Source organism: Lissotriton vulgaris, chromosome 1_1 (genome assembly GCF_964263255.1).
Source record: "Lissotriton vulgaris chromosome 1_1, aLisVul1.2, whole genome shotgun sequence".
Lineage (NCBI taxonomy): Eukaryota > Metazoa > Chordata > Amphibia > Caudata > Salamandridae > Lissotriton > Lissotriton vulgaris.
The window spans coordinates 314,359,830-314,380,914 of NC_141685.1; the positions used below are offsets into that span (position 1 = coordinate 314,359,830).

At 41.5% G+C, this 21,085-nt stretch overlaps 1 protein-coding gene across 1 annotated transcript in view; it reads right to left on the bottom strand.

The window, feature by feature from the left end:
• LOC147747108 (vitamin D3 hydroxylase-associated protein-like) overlaps nt 1–21,085 on the bottom strand; it is a 458,139-nt gene that overhangs the window by 370,162 nt on the left and 66,892 nt on the right. Inside the window, exon 3 of the mRNA XM_086952359.1 lies at nt 9,755–9,898. Coding sequence (XP_086808485.1) covers nt 9,755–9,898 — 144 coding nt within the window. The remainder of the gene's footprint in view (nt 1–9,754; nt 9,899–21,085) is intronic.

The following is a 21,085-nucleotide window of genomic DNA, read 5'->3' on the forward strand; positions in this document are numbered from 1 at the left end:
GGCACGTCAGGGGGGCACTCATGTTGCTGTATCTTAACCCTGTTCTCCCCTGTGCCCTGGTTATCTCTCTGACGCGAGAGAACCCATTGTCACCTCTCCCCTTCCCATTGGTTCCCCAACGTTCCACCTCTCCCTTTTCTCAGCAGATTACCCCTGCCACATAATGAGAATATGAATGTGTTGTATCCAAGGAATGACAGGAGAAGGGAATAAACTTAAGGATTAAGTTTAATCAAGAATTTCAAGTACAGCATTAGATCCATCAGAGTGCACATCCAACAAGCTCCAGTCTTCAACTGAAGAACAGGAGCAGAACATTCTACTATCACCTAGCAACTAGATGCTAGGATGCAAACATAGGAAAAGCATTAGCAAAGAAGAAACATAGGATATAACACACCTCCTTTCCCACAATAAAACAAAAGAAATAAAATAAAGAGATAAAACAAAAGATGAAACAACAGTTTACAATTAAACAACATTTCAGGTGATGTAATCATTCAAATATTTCGGTGTAAACTTAACTCGGGAAGATTTTGAACAGGAAGCAGAGACCTCAGAAGGACCTGAAGCAGTTTCACTTTTATCTAAAGAAGTCAAGTTATTGTCATCAGAACTGGTCAAAGCAGTGGATTGGAGGGAATCTCCCTCATGAATATTGAGATTGTCAAGGAATGATAGAGCGCCATCTGACACATTGGAACCACATGAAGGAAGATTACATGGAGATAAAGTGTTAGGGTCAACAACATTGGGAATGCCGTTTGAATCTGAAACGTCAACAGAAGCAACATCTGAGCCCTTCACTTTTGAAACGGCCCTTTTACTCCACCACTTACCACCAGTAACTTTAACAGCATGTTTGCCAATCTGAACAATAGATGTCTCTGGATAAAACTTTGAGCCTTTGGCCTTACACGGTCTTCGGATTCTAACCTTGTCACCAACGCTTAAAGAAATTTCTTTTACATGTTTATCCAGATCATATCTGACTTTGGACTTGAGTTGAGCAGAGGCAACCTTATCTTTGACAAGATCCAGATCAACAACATCTTTACCTTGAGATGTTTTGCTAACAACCCAACCAGGGGATAACTCATTAAAGGATTGTCTCCCTCTTAATAAGAGGAAAGGTGTCACCCCAGTGGTTGAGTGTGGTGTGTTGTTGTACGACCAAACTCTGTCAAAAACAACATCCTGAACACAAAGGCTAGAAGAAATAGCTAGTTGGACTGCGTCCTTCAGGACACGATTCGCTCTCTCCACTAGGCCGTTGCCTTGTGGGGAGTACAAAGCAGTGGTAAGGTGTTTAATGGCAAAATTATTCAGAAAACTATTCATTTCATAAGATACAAATTGTACCCCATTGTCCGATACTAAGAACTTGGGAATCCCTTCGGACTGGAAAAGTCTCCTAAGACATTTTATGACATTATGAGTATTGGGCTCTTTTAAAAACTCACAGGTAATCCATTTGGAGTGATAATCTACAATGGTGAGTATGAATCTGAAGCCCTGATTTAAACCACCAATGGGCCCTAGAAAATCCATACCTAATTTCTCCCATGGACTGTCAGGGAAAGTGACGGGACACAAGGGTTTGTTAACAGTCCGCAAAGATTTCTCTGCATGAGAACACTCACTACAGCCATTCAAGAAGGTATCCACACAGATGTCCATCCCTGGCCACCAATAGTGAAGTCTCAATCTTTTTTTTGTACTTGTGATCCCCCCATGACCTTTATGAGCAATCTCAATAATCTTGTCTCGAATAGAAACAGGAGGAATGAGGGAGACACCTCTCAAAAGGAAATCACCCTCCAAACTTAATTCATCCCTAACCTTGGAAAAAGGAAGAAGATCCTTATCAATAAGATTTTCTCTAGGCCAACCTTCAGCAATATATTTTTAAGTGTAAGAAAAGAAGAATCCTGCAAAGATTCTTTAACCCAATCAGATTCAGAAACCACATCCTTTGCTAAAACTAGTCCATCCAAAAGATTAACTACTACTTCTTTGTCGTCAAGGATAGGAGAGAATTTCAATTCACTTGAAGGACACCTGGACAAAAAATCTGCCGTGAAGTTCTTTCCACCAGGGATATGTCTCATGACAAAATTGAAATCATAAAGTTTTGAAAGAAGACGACTCAATCTAGGGCTAGCATTCCTTAAGCCTTTATCATTCCAAATAAAAATCAAAGGCTTATGATCTGAAATTAGTACAAACTCACGGCCCCAAACATATGTGGAAAAATGTCTGACTCCCCAAACACAAGCTAAAGCTTCTTTTTCGATGGTACTATAATTTCTTTCAGAAGGGGAGAGTTGGCGGGAAGCAAAGGCAACAACATTTTCAGTCCCACCATCAGCTTGACTCAGAACAGCACCTAGACCGGTATTACTAGCATCCACTGTAATGAATGAGAGAGAGTTCCCATCAAACGGTTTGAGAGCCGGGGCATGTATGATCAATTCTTTTAAGGACTCAAAAGCTACTCTGTGTACTTCATCCCACACAAATTTGACATTATTCCTGGTAAGTGACCTCAAAGGCTCACTAACATGTGCAAAATTCTGTACAAATCTGGAATAAAATTCACTCAAACCTAAAAATGATCTTAATTGATCCTTGTTAATGGGTTGAGCACAATCACGAATGCCTTGTAAGAGATCATGTTTTGGAGCGATGCCTTTGTGAGAGATGGTATGACCAAGGTATTCAACCTCACTAAGAAGAAATTTGCATTTCTGTTTTTTTACAGTCATGCCATGGTCACTTAAAATACCAATAACTTGATCAAGTTTGACAAGATGTTCTTCCACAGTGTTAGTAGAGATCAAAATGTCATCTTGGTAGGCTAAGACATCACGAACTTCCCCAAACAGCTGAAACATAAGTTTCTGAAAAACTGAGGCCGCTGAGGCAAGACCAAAAGGTAACCTCAGATATCTAAACAGACCAAAAGGAGTGTTGAAAGCAGTTAAGTCTTTAGATTCATCACACAGCTCTATCTGGTGATAGGCTGCTCGTAGGTCTATAGTAGAGAAGACCTTTGTACCTCTAAGCTGAGCCAACATATCTTGAATACGGGGAAGAGGAAAACAATCTACCTGAATATTTTTGTTTAGAGCTCTTAGGTCTACACATAGCCTGAGTTCATCACAGTTCTTCTTAAGTGCGACTACAATTGGAGAAACCCACAACGAAGAGTTAATGTTTTCAATGACTCCCTCTTTACTCAGTTGTTGAAGATGGGTCTTCAGTCTTTCCATAATGCTTAGAGGGACATGTCTCACCTTATGAATTACTGGAACAGCATCAGGCTTCAAAATAATTTTATGTTCGTAGCCTTTAACTGAACCAAGATTGTCAGAGAAAACATTGTTGTATTTCATTATGATACTTTCTAGAGTAAGTTCTTCAGTAACCAGGGCATTAATATTGACAGAACGATCTAAAGAAATGGGATTTCTGGTACCAGGTCTTAGTACTAAAGGGAATTTGCCTTGATCTCTCCAACCCAAGACATTGTAACCTTTTTTTGAAACGTAAATTTTTGCCTGAACAGAACGGTCTTCAAAAGTTAAACTGTTATTAAAGAAACCCATTAAATCAATGACTTTGTCATTAAATGCAACAGTACGTATATCGGGAGGTAGAAGTAAATTTTTGTCCCAATGTTTAAGAAACAAGAAATCCGCAATAATGGTAATAGGGGATCCTGAATCTACAGTGACTCTAACAAGAATCTCACCAATTTTAAGATCACATACTGGATCATAGATAGATGGGTCTTCATGATCATCTATCATGTCAACGGATAACAAAATTTTTTTTACAATTTGTTCTTCACATGCATTGAAATTATCAGAATCAGAAACTTCAAGGTACATTGTCTTGGACTTGAACTTGCAAACTGTCGCAAAATGACCAATCTTTTTACAATTGGTACATTGTTTTTTAAGAGCTGGACAGGAAGTTGAATTGGCAAGGTGTAATTTTGATCCACATCTATAACAAATGGGAGGCTTGTCAGACTTTTTCCATTCAAGTTTAGGAGATTGATTACGTTGAGAATTATTTTTGGAGGAAGTAGACTTCACCAAATCTACATGTGAAGGTTTGTTATTGCCTAATTCTTTGGAAGCAAAAGCAGATCTTTCTATACCTCTGGCTAATTCTAATGTTTTCTGTAAAGAGGGATTACGACAACATAAAATCCTTTCCTGAACTTTGTTATTAAAACAATTTACAACAATTTGATCCCTGAGATATTGATCAATAGGGCCTTCAAATTCACAAGTTGCAGCTAAAATTCTCAACTCAGCTAAAAATATATCAATTTTTTCATACTCCCTTTGTTTGCGTGTGTAAAATCTATGTCTTTCAACAATTACACTTGGTTCGTCCTTAAAATATTTTTCTAGACGAGTAATAGCCTCAGTGTACTCAGTCCAATCATCTGAGGGAGGTCTAACAATAGGGGGTTGATGGTCAAAGATTCTTTGACCCTCAGCACCCAAGGCACTGTATAACATTGCATTTTTCCTTGCAGCAGAAAATTTTACAGCATCTATGGCAATTATATAGCTATTAAAGGCTTTAAACCAATGAGACCATTTTATTTTTGGAGTACCTGGTTCTGGAAGGAAGGAAGAAGGAAGAACTGCAGTCTGTTGTGCCATCCTGGATAAATGAATAACAATATCAAAATAAGAGCTAATAAGTCATATTATTATTTAAAATTGATAAATGAGAAAGTTAACTGTAGTAAATATGGAAAGTAACTCCAGAGTTAACTGTGTGTATGATTATATAAATTACGCAAGTAAGATCAAACTATGAAGTCAGCTGTGTGTATCAGCGTAGAAGATACACGTTGTAACAGTCTTATATTAGCTGTGTGTATCAGCGTAGTAGAAAATGCACGATACACATTGTAGAGAGTATATAATGTCAGCTGTGTGTATCAGCGTGAATAATACTTGTTGTGGTAATTATGCAGTGTCAGCTGTGTGTGTCAGCGTAGTAAACACACGTTGTTGTGAAAACAAGTATCGAGAGTAATGAAAGCTGTGTGTGTCAGCGTTGTTGGCACACGTTGTAAATGAGGAGAATGTATGATATTAAGTAGATTGTAAACACTCAGTCTTTTAGCTGAGTGTATCAGCGTAGAAAATAAACGAGTAAATTACCTTGTATGAAGAGGTAACATCGGGATTTGTAACGACGATTTGTGTTTATGGTCGCTAAGCAACCCAAAATGGCCGCTACGTTGTACGTGATGACGTGTTCAGACGTCAGTTCGTGGTGACGTAGTTTGTTGTGAAGATAGCAGATGGACGCCGAAGAAGAAATGCAGCGCGCGTTGCCGTTCTCGTGTTGCTCAAACCGCCAGTGAGAGAAGAATGGCGATTTTTGAACGGTGAAAGTTCTAAGCAGGTAGAGAGCAATATACAGAGTAATTAATAATGTTATAATGGAGAAAAAAACGGGAAATTAATACGGGGAAGGTGAATTGTGACTTTTAGAGATTATTGTGGTTGAAGCGAAAATAAGCGAGAAGGGTCTGCCGCAGGTGCAATCAAGGCACAATCAAATAAACAGCCGCTGAAGGTTGGTGATAAGCACATACAAATTCACAGAAACTGAAAGTTAGTGAAGAAGATAGCGCTTTGAAGTGAGAAACTGGCGCTGGTGCAATCAGAGCACAATAAGAAAGAAAAACAGGCGCAGGTGCAATCAAATCACGAAGTTGAGCAAGCAGTTTACTTTTTCCAACAGGAGTCACTGTAGTTTTCTTTAGTGAGCGCTAAAAGATTTATGATAAGTAAGAGCGCCTCAAAGTGATAATTAGAAGAGTAGATAAAATTAGTGAGCAGCCGCTGGTGCAATCATGACACAGAGAGAGAAACAGGCGCTGGTGCTATCAAATCACAGATTAAAAGAAAAGTATCTTACTTTTAGATGGAGTCAATGTTGTCTCTTGAAGAAGTTCAATTTGAAGCAGATTGATAGAAGATTTGAGTTAGAAGATTAATGATGAGCATCTGAAGTCTGATGAGATCTGTTTAAAATTGAAATTTTGAGCGTAGGTTCGTAGATAATGCTGACTTGACCACCTCGTCGCCAATTTATGTTGTATCCAAGGAATGACAGGAGAAGGGAATAAACTTAAGGATTAAGTTTAATCAAGAATTTCAAGTACAGCATTAGATCCATCAGAGTGCACATCCAACAAGCTCCAGTCTTCAACTGAAGAACAGGAGCAGAACATTCTACTATCACCTAGCAACTAGATGCTAGGATGCAAACATAGGAAAAGCATTAGCAAAGAAGAAACATAGGATATAACAGAATGCTCCTGAGGATGATGAAAGAGTGGCTCTATTCTTCAACACGAATTTTGAGGGAATCTCTACTAGAGAATGGGAGAATCACATGTCTCAGGATTCAACGCTAAAAGATGTATGTAAATATGTCAACACCTCTTGGCCAGAGAAATGCCATCTTCAGGACAACATTAAGTTGTATTGGGAAATAAGGAATTAAATCAGCTTTGAAAATGGTGTGTTATATAGAGTCGGAAAGGCCATTGCCCCCATCACTCTCAGAGACAAAATCCTGAAACTTTGCCACATGGGTCACCTTGGCATCACTAAAACAAAGCAAAGAGTCAGAACCTATTATTGGTGGCCCGGTATTGACAAACAAATTGAAATCCTCATAAGAAACTGTGTCGAATGCAGTGATTCTGATAAAGCTCTCAAGACATTCAAAGTGTCCCTTTCTCCACTTCACCCTCCCCAAATGGCCTGGGAAAAATTAGGCCTGGACATTGCTGGACCAATTGAAGGACATGATGGAGGGATCAAGTACATCATAGTGGTCATTGACCACTTCTCCAAATGGCTGGAAATATAAATTGTTTCTGAAATAGACAGTTCAACAATCATATCCTTCCTGGATAAATTGTTCCTAAGTGAAGGTCTACCCAAATTTATTCTCACAGACAATGGTCCACAATTTTGCTCAATGATGTTCAAATCATTCCTTGAAAGGAACTGTATCACCCACCACACTACTTCATTATACCATCCAGAAGGTAATGGTCTTACGGAACGCTTCAACCATGTCCTGAAGGGACACATACAATTGTCAAGGAATGCCAACCTTAACTGGGAAGAAGAAGTGTTCAAACTCATCTGGGCTTTCAGAATCTCTCCTTGTGCTAGCACACGCAATGCACCTTTCGTGCTCATGAGAAGCAGACAGCCCCTGAGCATTGACCTAGGATGGATGCCTGTTTCAAAGCAACTTGAATGGTCACCAGATGTCATTAGGAACAACATAATCAAGGCGCAAAAATACTACAAAGAATGGTATAACTCAAAACATAGTGCAAAAGAACACTCATTCAAAGTTGGAGATCTTGTGAAAGTTTGTTTAGAAAAAAAAGTAAGGAAAGGAGAAAGCAGATTCACCTATCCTCTTCGCATCAATGAACGGTATAACAACGCCGCTAGACTCAGTGATGGGAAAGTGTGGCACATGAGTAGATTGGAAAAATGCCATCTTGAAGGCAAAGCTCCAAGTCAAATGCAACCTAATGAGCATAGCAAAGATTTGTGGGTTGATTATGGTATGTCTAGTTCTGAACATTGTTGCATGACCAGTAATGAGACTTCACATGTTCTCCCACCTGTCTCTGACTTTGCTGATTGTCACTCATCAGACTGGTCTGTTGATGTCAGTCCTCACACTCCGATGCCAACGCGGGGTTGTCATGGCGACTCACACTCTGACTCTGAAGTCATGTCTGACAGTCATAGCTTCAGTGGTAGGTCAGGCAGAACCAGTAATGATCCTCACTCTGACACTGATTGTCTTTCTGATCCTCACCGTGTCATGGGGAGGTTTGGTCGAACCATTTGTAAGCCAAAACTTTATGAAGACTTTGTATATGATTAATGTTCACTGTTCTTCCCGCATGACTGTATGTTTCACCGCCGAGGGTTTAATCCTTTAAAACTCTCAAGAGAGGAAGATGTATTGTATCTTAACCCTGTTCTCCCCTGTGCCCTGGTTATCTCTCTGACGCGAGAGAACCCATTGTCACACCTCCCCTTCCCATTGGTTCCCCAACGTTCCACCTCTCCCTCCATCCCAAGGAACTGCTAACTGTCACAGTATTCTAAATCTTCCTGACCACGCAGTGACCTCGTGTGGGGCTGTTATCTGAATAAACGTATTCGCTGGTTAACTTACTGCTTCCTGAGTTCTACCTTCAACACATGTCTCCTTGGTAGATTACCTGCAGCTGTGAGTGCCCATGGGATGGGACTCGACAGGCATGTGTTGAGCTGGGGTGGCATTACAGCTCTGGGGAGAAGGGCATGAGTTACGGGTAGGGCCTGGTGATAAAGCATGAGGGGCCTCTCACCACTCTCACAGTTAGCATTCTTTTGGGCCTAGCCATGTGAACTGCCACAGCACAGAGTATAACTCACAACCCACACACCCGTAGTAGTATGACTGAGACTGAACCCCTAGAGATTAATGCTGCTTTTATTTACAACCCCTGTGCCATGCCAGGCATCGGGTTGCGTGAGGTTCGAGCCCAGTTAGTTCACTACAATAATGAGACAGGATATCTGAGTGACGATACAGGAGCACAAGCAGTGTGCTGTCCCTACAACTATCCTAACCCCTTCCACTGCCCTTAGGCCTAAAACCAAACCCCTATTTTAAAAATATTCCCTGACCGCCGTCCCAGCCCTAAAAACTACTCCACGATCCCTACGCACTAAAATCTACCCTGACTATCGATTCCACTCCCCCTGCCCTGAGGACTAAAACCCTGTCCCTACACAAAAACTATCAAGACCCCCTCCCAGCCCTGCGCTGTCCCTAAAACCACCCCAACCTCTTCCACTGCCCTTAGGCCTAATACCCAAACCTCTAAATAAAAGAATTACCTCAGACTCCCTCCCCAGCCCCAAAAACTATCCCCAACCACCCCCAGCCCTGAAAACTACCTCTGACTACCTCCCCAGCCATGAAAACTAGCCGAGTCCCCTTCCAGCCCTTAAAACTACTTCTTACCTCCCAGCCCTGAAAACTAGCCTGAACCCACCCAGCCCAGAAAACTACCCCGACCCCCTTGCCCAGAAAACTACCCTGACCCCCAGCCCACAAAACTAACCCTGAACCCTCAGCCTAGAAAACTACCCCAACGCCCATCCTAGAAAACGACCCCCAGTCCAAGAAACCACCCCCTAGCCCCCCTTACCTCACGGTAGGTCTCTTCCTGGCGAGGTCTTCCTACTTCTGTCCTCAGCAGCCAGCAGCTACCCAGTGCACTTCCTAAACCACGCATAAATGTGGTTAAGGTATATGCGTGGTTAAGGCAAGCATGGTTTAGTTTGCGTAGTCGGAACAAGCGTTGTTAAGACCGCAGTGTTCCAACGGTTTCCCAATTGGAAGAGATGCGTTTAGGCATTTAATATTAGATCTTCCAGTTAGCTCCGTAGTTAGAACCTATCTTACATTTAAAGAAAAGGTTACCCAAACTATTGGTATGGAACATCGTAAAATAAACCTTTGCCTGTTTTGCTAAAGTTATGCTTGTTTAGCACACAACATTCCAAATGTAACTGGTTGTGTAAATAAATGTGTTTTGACAATTCCTGCTAGATGGAGGAAACAGTACAGGTCTTCACAATGTAGGATTCCTAGTAAAGGGTCTCACCTTGTAGCCATAGTGCTCCTTGATGCTGACTGGTACTCCATACAGCAGGCCTTTCTCTTTCTGTTTCTTCATCTCCTGAACTTGCTCTTCACACTCTGGAAGGTATCCAGTCAGGCAGTTCACCTGCCTGTGCACCTCCAAAGCCTTAAACAAAATGTATGAATTAATTGTCTTTACTGTGTACTGGTAAGCAAGATTACTTACAAAGAGGCAAAGAAGCAAAAGGCACAAGTGGTTATTCTGCAGGGCTGACCTGACTCATACCTAGAACCCAGTTGGACGACTCATAATTTGTATTATAACATTGCATTGTTTTTTCACATCACAGATGAAAGATCGGGGCTACTTTACACCTGAATTTGTCTGTTGATCCATACTTTGAGCTGTATTCTTTCACCTTCTATTTCAATAACATCACCTTTGGTTCAGTCCTATCTCGCTATCTTTTCTCCTATTAAGATTATGCTACTATAGAATAGGCCTACCACTGTGGGATGTTTGTGCAATATATTTTTACAATCATGTTGCATCTAGATGAAATTTGCATTGCTATTACACTAAACATTACTTCTACCAAGCTCATGCTGCACCTGGGTGAACCTGATATGTTGGTTACCCTGCACCTGTGTTCCTGTTATATTTTGGTGGACCTTGACTTTTAATTGTTCTTTTCTTTAATGTTACTGAGTTCTTGTCACATTTCCGTTGACCTGTTATTGTTACTGTTCACTACTGTGCCTTAATAACACCTGGGTGGTCCTTGTATTGTGATTATTCCACTAGTATGCCTATGTTGTATCTGGGTGGATACTGCATTGTAAGTTCTCTGCTGTTGCACTCTCACTGATGCTTCTGTGCTCCTGTTTTATGTTCATGTTGTTTATGCTCACAATTTTTCTGTTGCACTTCAGTCTGAGTTGTCATTGTAATTACTCAACAGTTGCAGTCATTTCGCTTCCGGGTGGTCTTGTATCTCGAGTACTTTGCAGTTGCACTCCTATGATGGCCACTGAGCTTGTGCTGCATCTGTGTGGACGTGATAGGACGACTGTTCTATTGCTGTGTGCACATCGAACTGTGAGTTTCATCAATAGTATAATTAATATCCTACTTGTACTCCTCTCACTGCTCCATGGTACACGCTGCTTCTGGGTGGAGGACATGATTTAGGGTTGTATGATGTTACAATGCGATCTTTTAGATCGCGGTACATCACAACGCAGGTTTTACAACGCAAGGCGTTACCACGACTTGCGCTGTAGGGTGCTGGACTTAGGAATAGTTAGATTTACTATTTCAACACCAGCATACGTACAGTAGGGAAGGTGTTGGAATAGTAAATCTACTATTCCTTAGTCTAGAGCGCCCTCCAGTGCAAGTTGTGGTAACGACTTGCATTGTAAAAGACGCGTGGTAATGGCAGTGCGGTGTTTTGATCGCGTTGTCATGGATGTTTCCCTGATTTAGTGACTGTCCTTCTATCGGACTCATGGCGCACATGTTTGTCTCACTTTGAAGCTGATATACTGTTATCTTCACTGCCATCAGGTTACTATTTGCTTTCTAAATTAATTCTCATAGTGAAGTTTCTGTGCTTCATTGTCGTTTTGCCTTTGTTGTACTGTTGCACTCTCAGTGTGTCTGAGTTCTCTCATTCCTTTTAGTAGTGCATCTGTTATGTTCTCTGCTTTTCTATGTTTTGATTCCTTTTTCAGCCACATCTTTACCTTCCACCCTATTTCTCTGTTCTGTACTCTTTTAAGGATTTCCGTCAGCTTTCATTAACAGGATAAATATGTGTAGTAATTATGTCCAGTAGACCAGATGTATTTTCAGTTGATTAATTCAGTCTTGGTTACAAGTAGTATGTTTATGTGAAGCAGCCCCACCAGGAGGAGCCTGCCTGCTGCTCACCCCATACTCTACCTGTCACACTCTGTTCCCAGGCACCCAAACATTCCATTAATTTCCATCACACCAACATTCCATGCAGCACATTCCCAGTGGCTGAGCAGCTAGGAAGAAAGTGACAAGATAATTACAATACAGGTTACTACATTTCCTCACTCCTTACACAACACAAAAATAAAACTGGAAACTCGAATAAGGCTCTGACAGGAAAATCCAATAAAGATAAATGAGAAATAGTACAGAAACTGCAAGAAGGAAAACAACCCACAACTGAAAGAAACAAAGCATAAATACAAAGAGGAACCACTGTGAGCATGGAGGGAAACGATACAGAAAATGAACAAGACAATGTATGAGAGGAAAATTAAGTATATGGAATAAAAAATAAATACAAGAAGAAAATGCATACACAAATATACAGGGAAAGAAAATAAGAAGAATAGGATAAGTGGAGAAACATGAAACAACAGGAAACATCCACATCCAACCAACATACTATGTATACAAAGGTCTACGGAAAATGAAAAGATGGTTGACTCCTACCCATACAGCCGCTATGACCTAGGGGCAGAAAAATCTGCGTGTGGCACAGGGTGACTTACACACCGTAAAACAAACATGCAGCTCAAGTTGACTTACACACCGTTTAACAAATTAATGCATATGTGTAGCACAGGGTGACTTACCGTCCGTACAACAAATGTGCAGGGCCAGGTGACTTACACACCTTTTACCAAATAAATGGCTATGTGTAGCATAGGGTGACTTACACACTATACAACAAATGTGCAGCACAAGCTGACTTGCACACCATTTAACAAATAGATGTATATGTGTAGCACCGGGTGACCTACACCGTAAAGTAAATGTGCAGCGCAGGGTGACTTACACACAGTTTAACAAATAAATGTATAAGTGTAGCACAGGGTGACTTACACACCGAAAAATAAACATGCAGCACAGGGTGCCTCACACACCATTTAACAAATAAATGTATACGTGTAGCACAGGGTGACTTACACACTATACAACAATGCCTCAAATAAGGGCATGCAACGACTAACATAGAAATGGGTGACTACCACCCACTTAGTCACCCCTCATGTAAGGGAGTGTGAACGATTCCCCGCATATGTGTATTATAAAATAAAGGGTGACCACGACATACCAAGAAAATTGTGACATCCCTCATGTACCAGCAAATTCAACCAACTTACATAGTAACATGTGAAAATCGCTTACTACAACACAATATCATAGGCCATAAAGATCTTGATAGCTTACATATAAACCAGCAACGCAAACAAAATGAAAATATCTAGGCTACATTAAAATGTGACTCAAGACACTTTCTAGTGATATTTATAGGTTCTGTAGACAGAACACTGCTATGATACAACATGTAGTTGGGCAGCCAAAGCAATATGTAATCACAAAAGAACAGGCATTATGATCTGCAGAAATCGATCAAAGAAAAATGTTCTATAGCCACTGGATTATATCCTATATTAAAAGACGAAACCTCCTGTGAGCGAATACTCACACGAATAAGCTTGCAGCCTTATACATTGATAGAGGCTGACTTAGGATAGATACACTTAATACGCTGGAATACACCATGTTGTTAAGGGGTCACTTCTTGAAAAATCATCCTCAATGTCTTTCAGGAAATTTACTGAAAATAAATCACAGCTACATTACTCATAACAATTTGAGCAATCCTCAGAGGAAAGTGTGTCTTGCTAGTACCCTTCATGATGTCCTACGTATTGCTGAGTTGAGGAATAACCCTAGTGCTGTGGTGTCTGAAAAACCATGGTGTGTGGGCTGAGATTGGAGGTTTTGCAGGCCCAGCCTAACCAGCAATTGACTGCCTGGACAATGGGGCCTGAAGCGCAGCCTTGGGATGCCTCTAACCTGAAGTCCAAAGATGGCCGCACGTAGGAAATACGTGTGCCGTGTGGTTCCAGGTATGTGCGTGCACCAAATGTTGGTACACAGCACGCAAACATCACAGTTTGTCATGCTATGTGCCACACTTCCCATGGCAACCAGAAGGGGAAATGTGCTGGGGTCCCTCCGCAACTGTCAGCATGTGCACGGGTGACCAACAGCCGGTAAGCCATGCACACAACAACCAGGGCGCATTAGTTTAAAATTCAAATACCCGCGTCATGAAAACGAAATCTGTGGAAAAGTACTCACATGTTAAAACAGCCAATCCAACTTCAGTGAATATCCATAGGTGCATGATGTGCTCAAAATTATGAGTGCACTGTTACATGCATCTCCATACACTCTGCATCGGGTAAACTCTGCTGACTGTAGCATTCTCTATTAGAATTGTTATGGTACATTTTTGCTGTAACATTCTTTATGTGGTGTATGTAACAGTTATGACTTGTCTTCTGCTGGAGGTGGTTGTTTAAGCTGTCTCTCTACAATAAACTTCTGACCATCTACCTATCTGCCTATTTGGAATACAACATAATTTTGGCGACGATCGGGATCGAGAAGATTTAACAAAGAACCCACTTATTTCTTCAAAAGATTTTTTTTTCTCGAAACTTTATGAAAGAAGTTGGGAGACAGCGTTCACCTTTACATCAAAAGAAATTAAAAGGTATTATTTCTTTTGTTTCTCTTCTTTGTGTGTAGATTGCACCAGCGGCAGTTTCTTTTACTTTAAGTGCTTTGATTGCACCAGCGGCAGTTAAATACTCGTTTTCACCTTATTTCCTTATTGCTCACAAGAAATTTGAAAGCTTTAACGGAGACGCTGTTGTTGTTGAGTGTGAAGCTGCGTCTAGGTTTCAACTTTGGACACATTTTTTTTTTATTTTATTTTTTTTTCCTTCGATTACTGCTCATTTGCCCCAAAGCGCATTATTTGAAAACTTGCCGAAGTCTTGGAACACGCAGTTTTCTCCTTTCTTCGTGTTCTCGCAGAACACACTTTTTTAAGTAGCTCAGAAGTACAGGTTATTTTTCAACTATTCTTTCTTTAAGCAAAAGGGGGCAGATTTATGAGGCCCTTGCGCCTCTTTGCGCCGCAATTGCGTCACTTTATTTGACGCAACGGCGGCGTAAACAATGCGCCCTATTTACAACGTGACACATCTAGGAGATGTGTCACGTTGTGAAGCCCTGCGCCATAAGGAGGCATTCCTGCACAGGGGGGGCGTTCCTGCGCAGGAACGCCTCCTAAAAGTGGCTGAGTGTAATCTATAAGATTTCACTCAGTCACTTTCAGGCCAATGCTGCCTCAAAACCCTGCGCCTGCTTGAAGCAGGCGTAGTTCTTGACGCAGCATTGTGAAGATGGGGCACCCCCGAGCCTTGCTGGAGCTGCGTCGCGCTTGCGACGCAACTCCAGCAATGCGCCACCTTTACGGCACCGATGCGTCACGCTTCTGTGCCGTTTTTGCCCCATGGTGCGCCACATTGTAAATGCCTGGGGATGCGCCAGTTAACATAAGTCTGCCCCTAGGTCTATTGATTTAGCAATTAAGTATTATCTGGGGAGTACCTCCCAATCAGATTGCACACAGACATTGTCCTGCTTGTATTAGAAGTAAGTATGTAACGTTAAGTAATTCAATAATGCTGCCTCAACATTTTTCTAAACAGTTTTTGGTGGATTAAAGAGCCACCATGATGTATATTTTTGAAATCACCATCACATGCATGTTTTTCTATAGTTCTTTCGACCTACCTTTTGGAAAAAGTTGAACATTGCTCTCGCGTTCTCTCAAGTTTTGTCTGTGGGTCAAATGCACATTGTATCTCTCTGACTGTACTTCATAAGACATGAATCATATCTAGATGGTATTTTTCCCCTGCCAAATGAGACAGCAGCCTAAACATTTTATATACTTTGGGCCTCATTAGGAAGTCAGTGGGACCGACACTGACAGCACATCGGTGCCGGTCCCACCAACATCTGAAGCAGCGGTCAGACTGCTGCATAGCGATCCGGTCAGTCCAACTGCACGGTGTGAGGGACCGACTGCTGTGGTTCCGAAAGGCTCAAGAAGTCCATCGGCCCTGTGGTCGGAATGTAATCGCTATGATAAGGGTGGTTCCTGCTCAGGCACCGCCATAGGGATTATAATGCCCCATCCCCCCGGCCTTGCTACGGCGGTCCAACCACCATAGAAATGCAGATGGAAAGGGACTTTTGGGGGACCCTAGAATGAGCCCCCTCCTTCCGCTGTCCCATGTGGCAGGTGCCTTTTGTGGTTGGGGCTTGTGCTGTGGCCCTTTTCTGGGCCACAGCACAAGCCTCAGTGCAAAGAGGCATGTTTCTGACCACCTCCACAACGGTTGGATTCTAATTTGGTGGTCCGGACCTCCTTCTGCCTGTCAGCCACTACCTTTACCACAACGATGCCAGTCGGATGCTTGTTCGACATAATCAGGCCCTTTGTGTGGGTCTAACAAAAAACAGATATGATGGATAGTTCTTGACATATATAAAGGATTTAGGGCGATATGTAGGTGGCCAAATACCGGTCGGTAATGGCCGATTTCGGCCGTTACCGACTGGTATTTGGAGTTTGAGATGTAGGGGCCTTAAAAATTACAGATTCGGTAAATTTACCGATTCGGTAATTTACCGAATCGGTATTTACCGAATCTGTAATTTGAGATGTAGGTGGCACTGTAAACAGTGCCACAGGGCCTTAAGGATTTTTTATTTACCACCAACTGTTAGTTGGTGGTAAATAACGAATACCTGTGTATATGCAAATCTGTGCATGTACACCTGTGCCATGTGGCACACATACATGCCCTTAGGGCATGTATGTGTGCCATATGGCACACAAGCACTGATCAGGGGTGCAAGAGGGTGTCAAAGTGACACCCTGCCACCCTTGACTATTCTGTAAATTTACCGAATCGGTATTTACCAATTCGGTAATTGCCATTGATTCCTATGGGCCTCGATTCGGTAATTTGTACCAAATATTTACCTACATAGCATTTACCAATTTGTAAATACCGAATCAGTAAAATTCGGTATTTACGAATCGGTAAATACCATTTACCTACATGAGGCCCTTAGACACCTATGCACCATCACTGATTTTATGACCTCAACAGAGCGTATAAGTCACATTTGAGATAGGCATTCACAACACCAGCTGAAAAACCTTTAACAAGCCAGTTGTCCTCGAAGGGCATGGCCTGAGTCTACTTTTCTAAATAGGCACTATTATACATCCAAATACATTTCTTACACAGCTCTTTGTTTAGGATTGGGAAATTTACAGTCTGGTTCGAACAGCATAAGCAGTAAAAATTATCCTAATTAATAGCATTAGCTATGGGCTGGGTGCCCTCTACCTTGGTTATTTTTGCTCATGGTTTATGCAGTTCAAAAATGAAAGAAAGACAATCTGTAAGTTCAAATTAAATATGTACAGATGTACTGTGTACATAAATGTTAGTACAGATATTTACTCTGCAGCCCATTGTGCATGTTCAGACATAATTCTGACATCTTAAGTGTTATCAACACATCTTCAGTAATGCTCACATTTTTAGCAGGTGTCTTTCCGGAGATGTAGTTGAGATCTCTTTCCTGTAGGAGCTTTGAGGTTTGTTGTTGTGTGGAGATTTCTTATTTGTATTCACTGCCTCCAAAAGTGAGAGAACTCTGCCACATCACATCCTGGTCACATGGTCTTCGAAGGTTAAGGTTTACAGGTGACATCACAACTCCATCCCCTGATCTTTCATGGTAACCTGTCCCTGATATCACAACCCCCCTAGTCATATGACCTTTCAGGGCCATGGTTTGCAGGTGACATTACATGTAGGTCATGTAACCCACCTGAGTCACTTGACCATGGTGACATCACAACCTAGGTCACATGACTGGCCTCGGGTCACCTGACTATGATGACATCACAACCCCTAGTCACATGACCCAGATGGTCACATGACTAACCATTGTCATATGACCCAAGTGTAATGTCACTTCTGTGGAAACCTGGAAGACACAGCTACAGATGTGATGTCACTTACATGGCAAAATAACTGTCAGTTTTGAGTTTGAGGTATCCATTCATTCTACTGGTAAAGAATAAGGTCATGTTTATGAAAGCTTTTTAATATCATTTTAGATCAGGGCTTGTTCTTACCTTCCAATCAGTATGTATTGATATCATGCAAAATCCAAAATTATACACATAATTGGAAAAGAGGGAAGTCTTGTGTTGTTTGACCCTGAAACTATAGGAACAGAGAAGCTCCTTATCAAGTCTCAGATGTTTTGCACAGTGGGTAAGTACAGATAAAAATAGTGCCATGTAAATAGCCATTGATGAGCATTGTGAAGCTGTGCTTATTGTTGCTGAAATTTGGTATGGATTTGATTTGCTTTCCTAGCTATGCTTCTCCACACTCTTTCAGTCAGTTTTACTTTCTTGGGCTTTGGCGGAGACTGTTATAAGATACTTAGTAGGTTAACTGCCCTATTCCCCTTACTGAGGGGGAAGGACTAGAACCCTTTAGCTACTGTAGCAGGTATTAAAATGGCTGTGAGCTCAAAGTCTGTCTTGAAGAGGATGTGGCCTAACGGCTAGAGTGGTTGACCTCGAAGCTGGAGAACTGGGTTGGGTTATCGGCAGGGACTCTCAACATCCTGTGATTCTGGAAAATCACTTAATCTCCTGTGCCCAACAAAATGACTGTGTCTGTCTGTAACACTTGTGTATTTTTCTGTATTGTAAAGTCTTTTATATCTCCTCATGCTCACTGGATATTGGTTCAGTGCTACAGTCTTTAAAACCCAATAAAGAATTCGTTAAAAAAATTATGCCACATAAATACTCAAGGATGCGCAAAGTGAAGTTATGTTGCTGAGATTTAAGGACCGATTTATAGTTTGGCAGACCGTACTCTGTCACAAATGTGACTGATATCCCATGCGCCTTATTACAAGTGCCATGGCATAGAATGCATGTGAAATACGGTGGATCCATCATATCACAAATGCCAAATATTATAATGCACATGTAATAAAACAGACACAGTATCTGCCACATTTGTGTCAAACTCTGAATCAGGCCTTTAATATGGATCCACTTTGCTTTATGGTTTTACAGTCTGACAACAGAGGTGAAATCGAGAGCAGTTAACCAGGTGGTTTAAAGACTTATTCTGGGCTGAGACAAGTGGACTAAAGCAGAGGACATTCACTTCTGGACCAGGTATTAAAATGGACAGTGAAATTTTAAGAGCATTAGAGCAGCAAAAAACTGGCTTTACCCACATTACCACGGATTAGTCCACATATGTATATTAACACCTTATGTATTTGTGGGATATAATGTGACTCAGCAGAGAAAGGTGCACTCACAACCTTGGAGTTTTAAATTGTGACAACCTCAAGTGAGTGAACATCTTTCAGACTGATAGCTCCCACATGCCTGTACGGCTAAAATGTGTACTACTCAACTGCAGATCAGCCAGTAATCATGCCTCCAATATCTTTGACCTCATCCAAAACAATGAGATAGATATCATCATCCTCACTGAAACCTGGTTGAATCCCTCTTCCACCCCTATCCTTGACATTCTAGTTCCTCCTAGTCATGATATAATCCGTCTTGACAGATCTAAGAAGCAGTGTGGTGGACTAGCTTGTATATACCGGAACACACTCTCGGTTTCCCACACAGAGACTACCACACCATCCTCCAGTGAATACATTTGCCTCAACACTTCCCACCTCCCGATTTGCAAGCTCCATCCATTCTACCACCCCAGGAGGCAATCTCTCCTTCATTGAACAAATATTGAAAATCAACTCTTGCAATGATGACCAGGCAGTGTCCCAAATCTTCCTCAGTAATTTCAACCTTCACTGGTCTACCCCTACTGACCAAGCTGTAACCTGCCTAAAATCATTCTTATTGGATCACGAGATGGCCCAATTCTGTGACTGCATAACTCATAACAAAGGAGAAATTCTCGACCATATCAAAAGGAAATACAAACACACTGGATGCCATTATCCCATGTGACTCGTCCGACCAATACATCATCTTATTCTTTATTAACCGGCATCAACAAAAGAAAATGAAGCAATAAAAAAGGGACCTCAGGAATATCAGCACAGAAGTTCTAGCAAACCACTGTAAATTCGCCTTGTCTACCCAAGTCAACATGGCAGATGTTCATGAACTCACTGACTACTATAATTCTACTATATTTAGTATCATGGATTCCACAAACCATCAAAACAGTAAAATGCCTTTTCTAAAATCTCCAAAAGTAGGTTCAACAACAATCTAAACTCAGAACGTCACAACTTAAGGGCAGCAGAACGATCCTGGAGATCCAAACCCTCCTCAGTTTATTTAAAAGTCCTTAGATCGGTAAAGAGTTCCCATAATAAAAAGATCAAGTTTGCCAAGGCTGATTACTTCAGATCCCAACTTAACCAAGCCTCAAAAACGTTTTGAAATTGTTAAACAACAATCGGTGAAGTACCCAACCACCTTGTCCCAGGAGACGGCCCTCCTTCATGCGACAAACTGGCTGCTTTGTTTACAGCAAAAACAAAACTCATCAGTACTGACCTTGAATCTAAGAAGGTTCTTCTGCTAGCCTACGAGATGGCGTCTCTTCTGGCTCACTTTGAGAGGCTTCAGCCACTTAGTCTTAACACCAAGAACAATGCCTCATAGGGGAACTTTTACTCTCCTCAGCGAAAGAGACATTTACAAAACCCTTCTTAGTATCAACTCTTCTAATCACTTCAGGGATCCGCTGCCACCAAAGGTATTTAAAGAAATCAAGGATGCGTTCATCCTCCTGTGGACAAAGATTGTCAATCCTTCATTGACACAAGGCACAATCCCCAAATGCCTAAAAGGTCAGGTTACACCCATTCTAAAAAAAACGAATGCCGACAGATCTGATCTCAACAACTTCCGCCCTATCTCCAACATCCCCACTCTGGCGAAGCTCCTAGAAAAATGTGTGCAATCGCAACTCTGCGCTCACTTAGAGAATTTCCAACTCCTGGATCAACGTTAATCTGGTTTTTAGAGTGGTCATAGCACGGAATCGGTGCTCACTCACATTATGGATGGCATTTTTAAAATGCTAGCCCAAAACAAATCTTGCTTCCTAATTCTCCCTGTCCCTTCTTCTGTGTTTGACACTGTTAATCACTACATTCAATTATTCGTTCTTGAGCACAGGATGGGCCTTTCCGGACTGGTATTGCAATGGTTTTCATCCTTCCTTCACAACAGATCGCAAAGAGTCAAGCTGAATCAGTCTTTAGCTCAGCCCTCTACAGTCTCCATGGGGGTCCCTCGAGGGTCTGCCTTATCTCCTATACTCTTTAACATATTCATGGAACTGTTAGCAAATGCACTAAATTCCAAGAACATTCTTT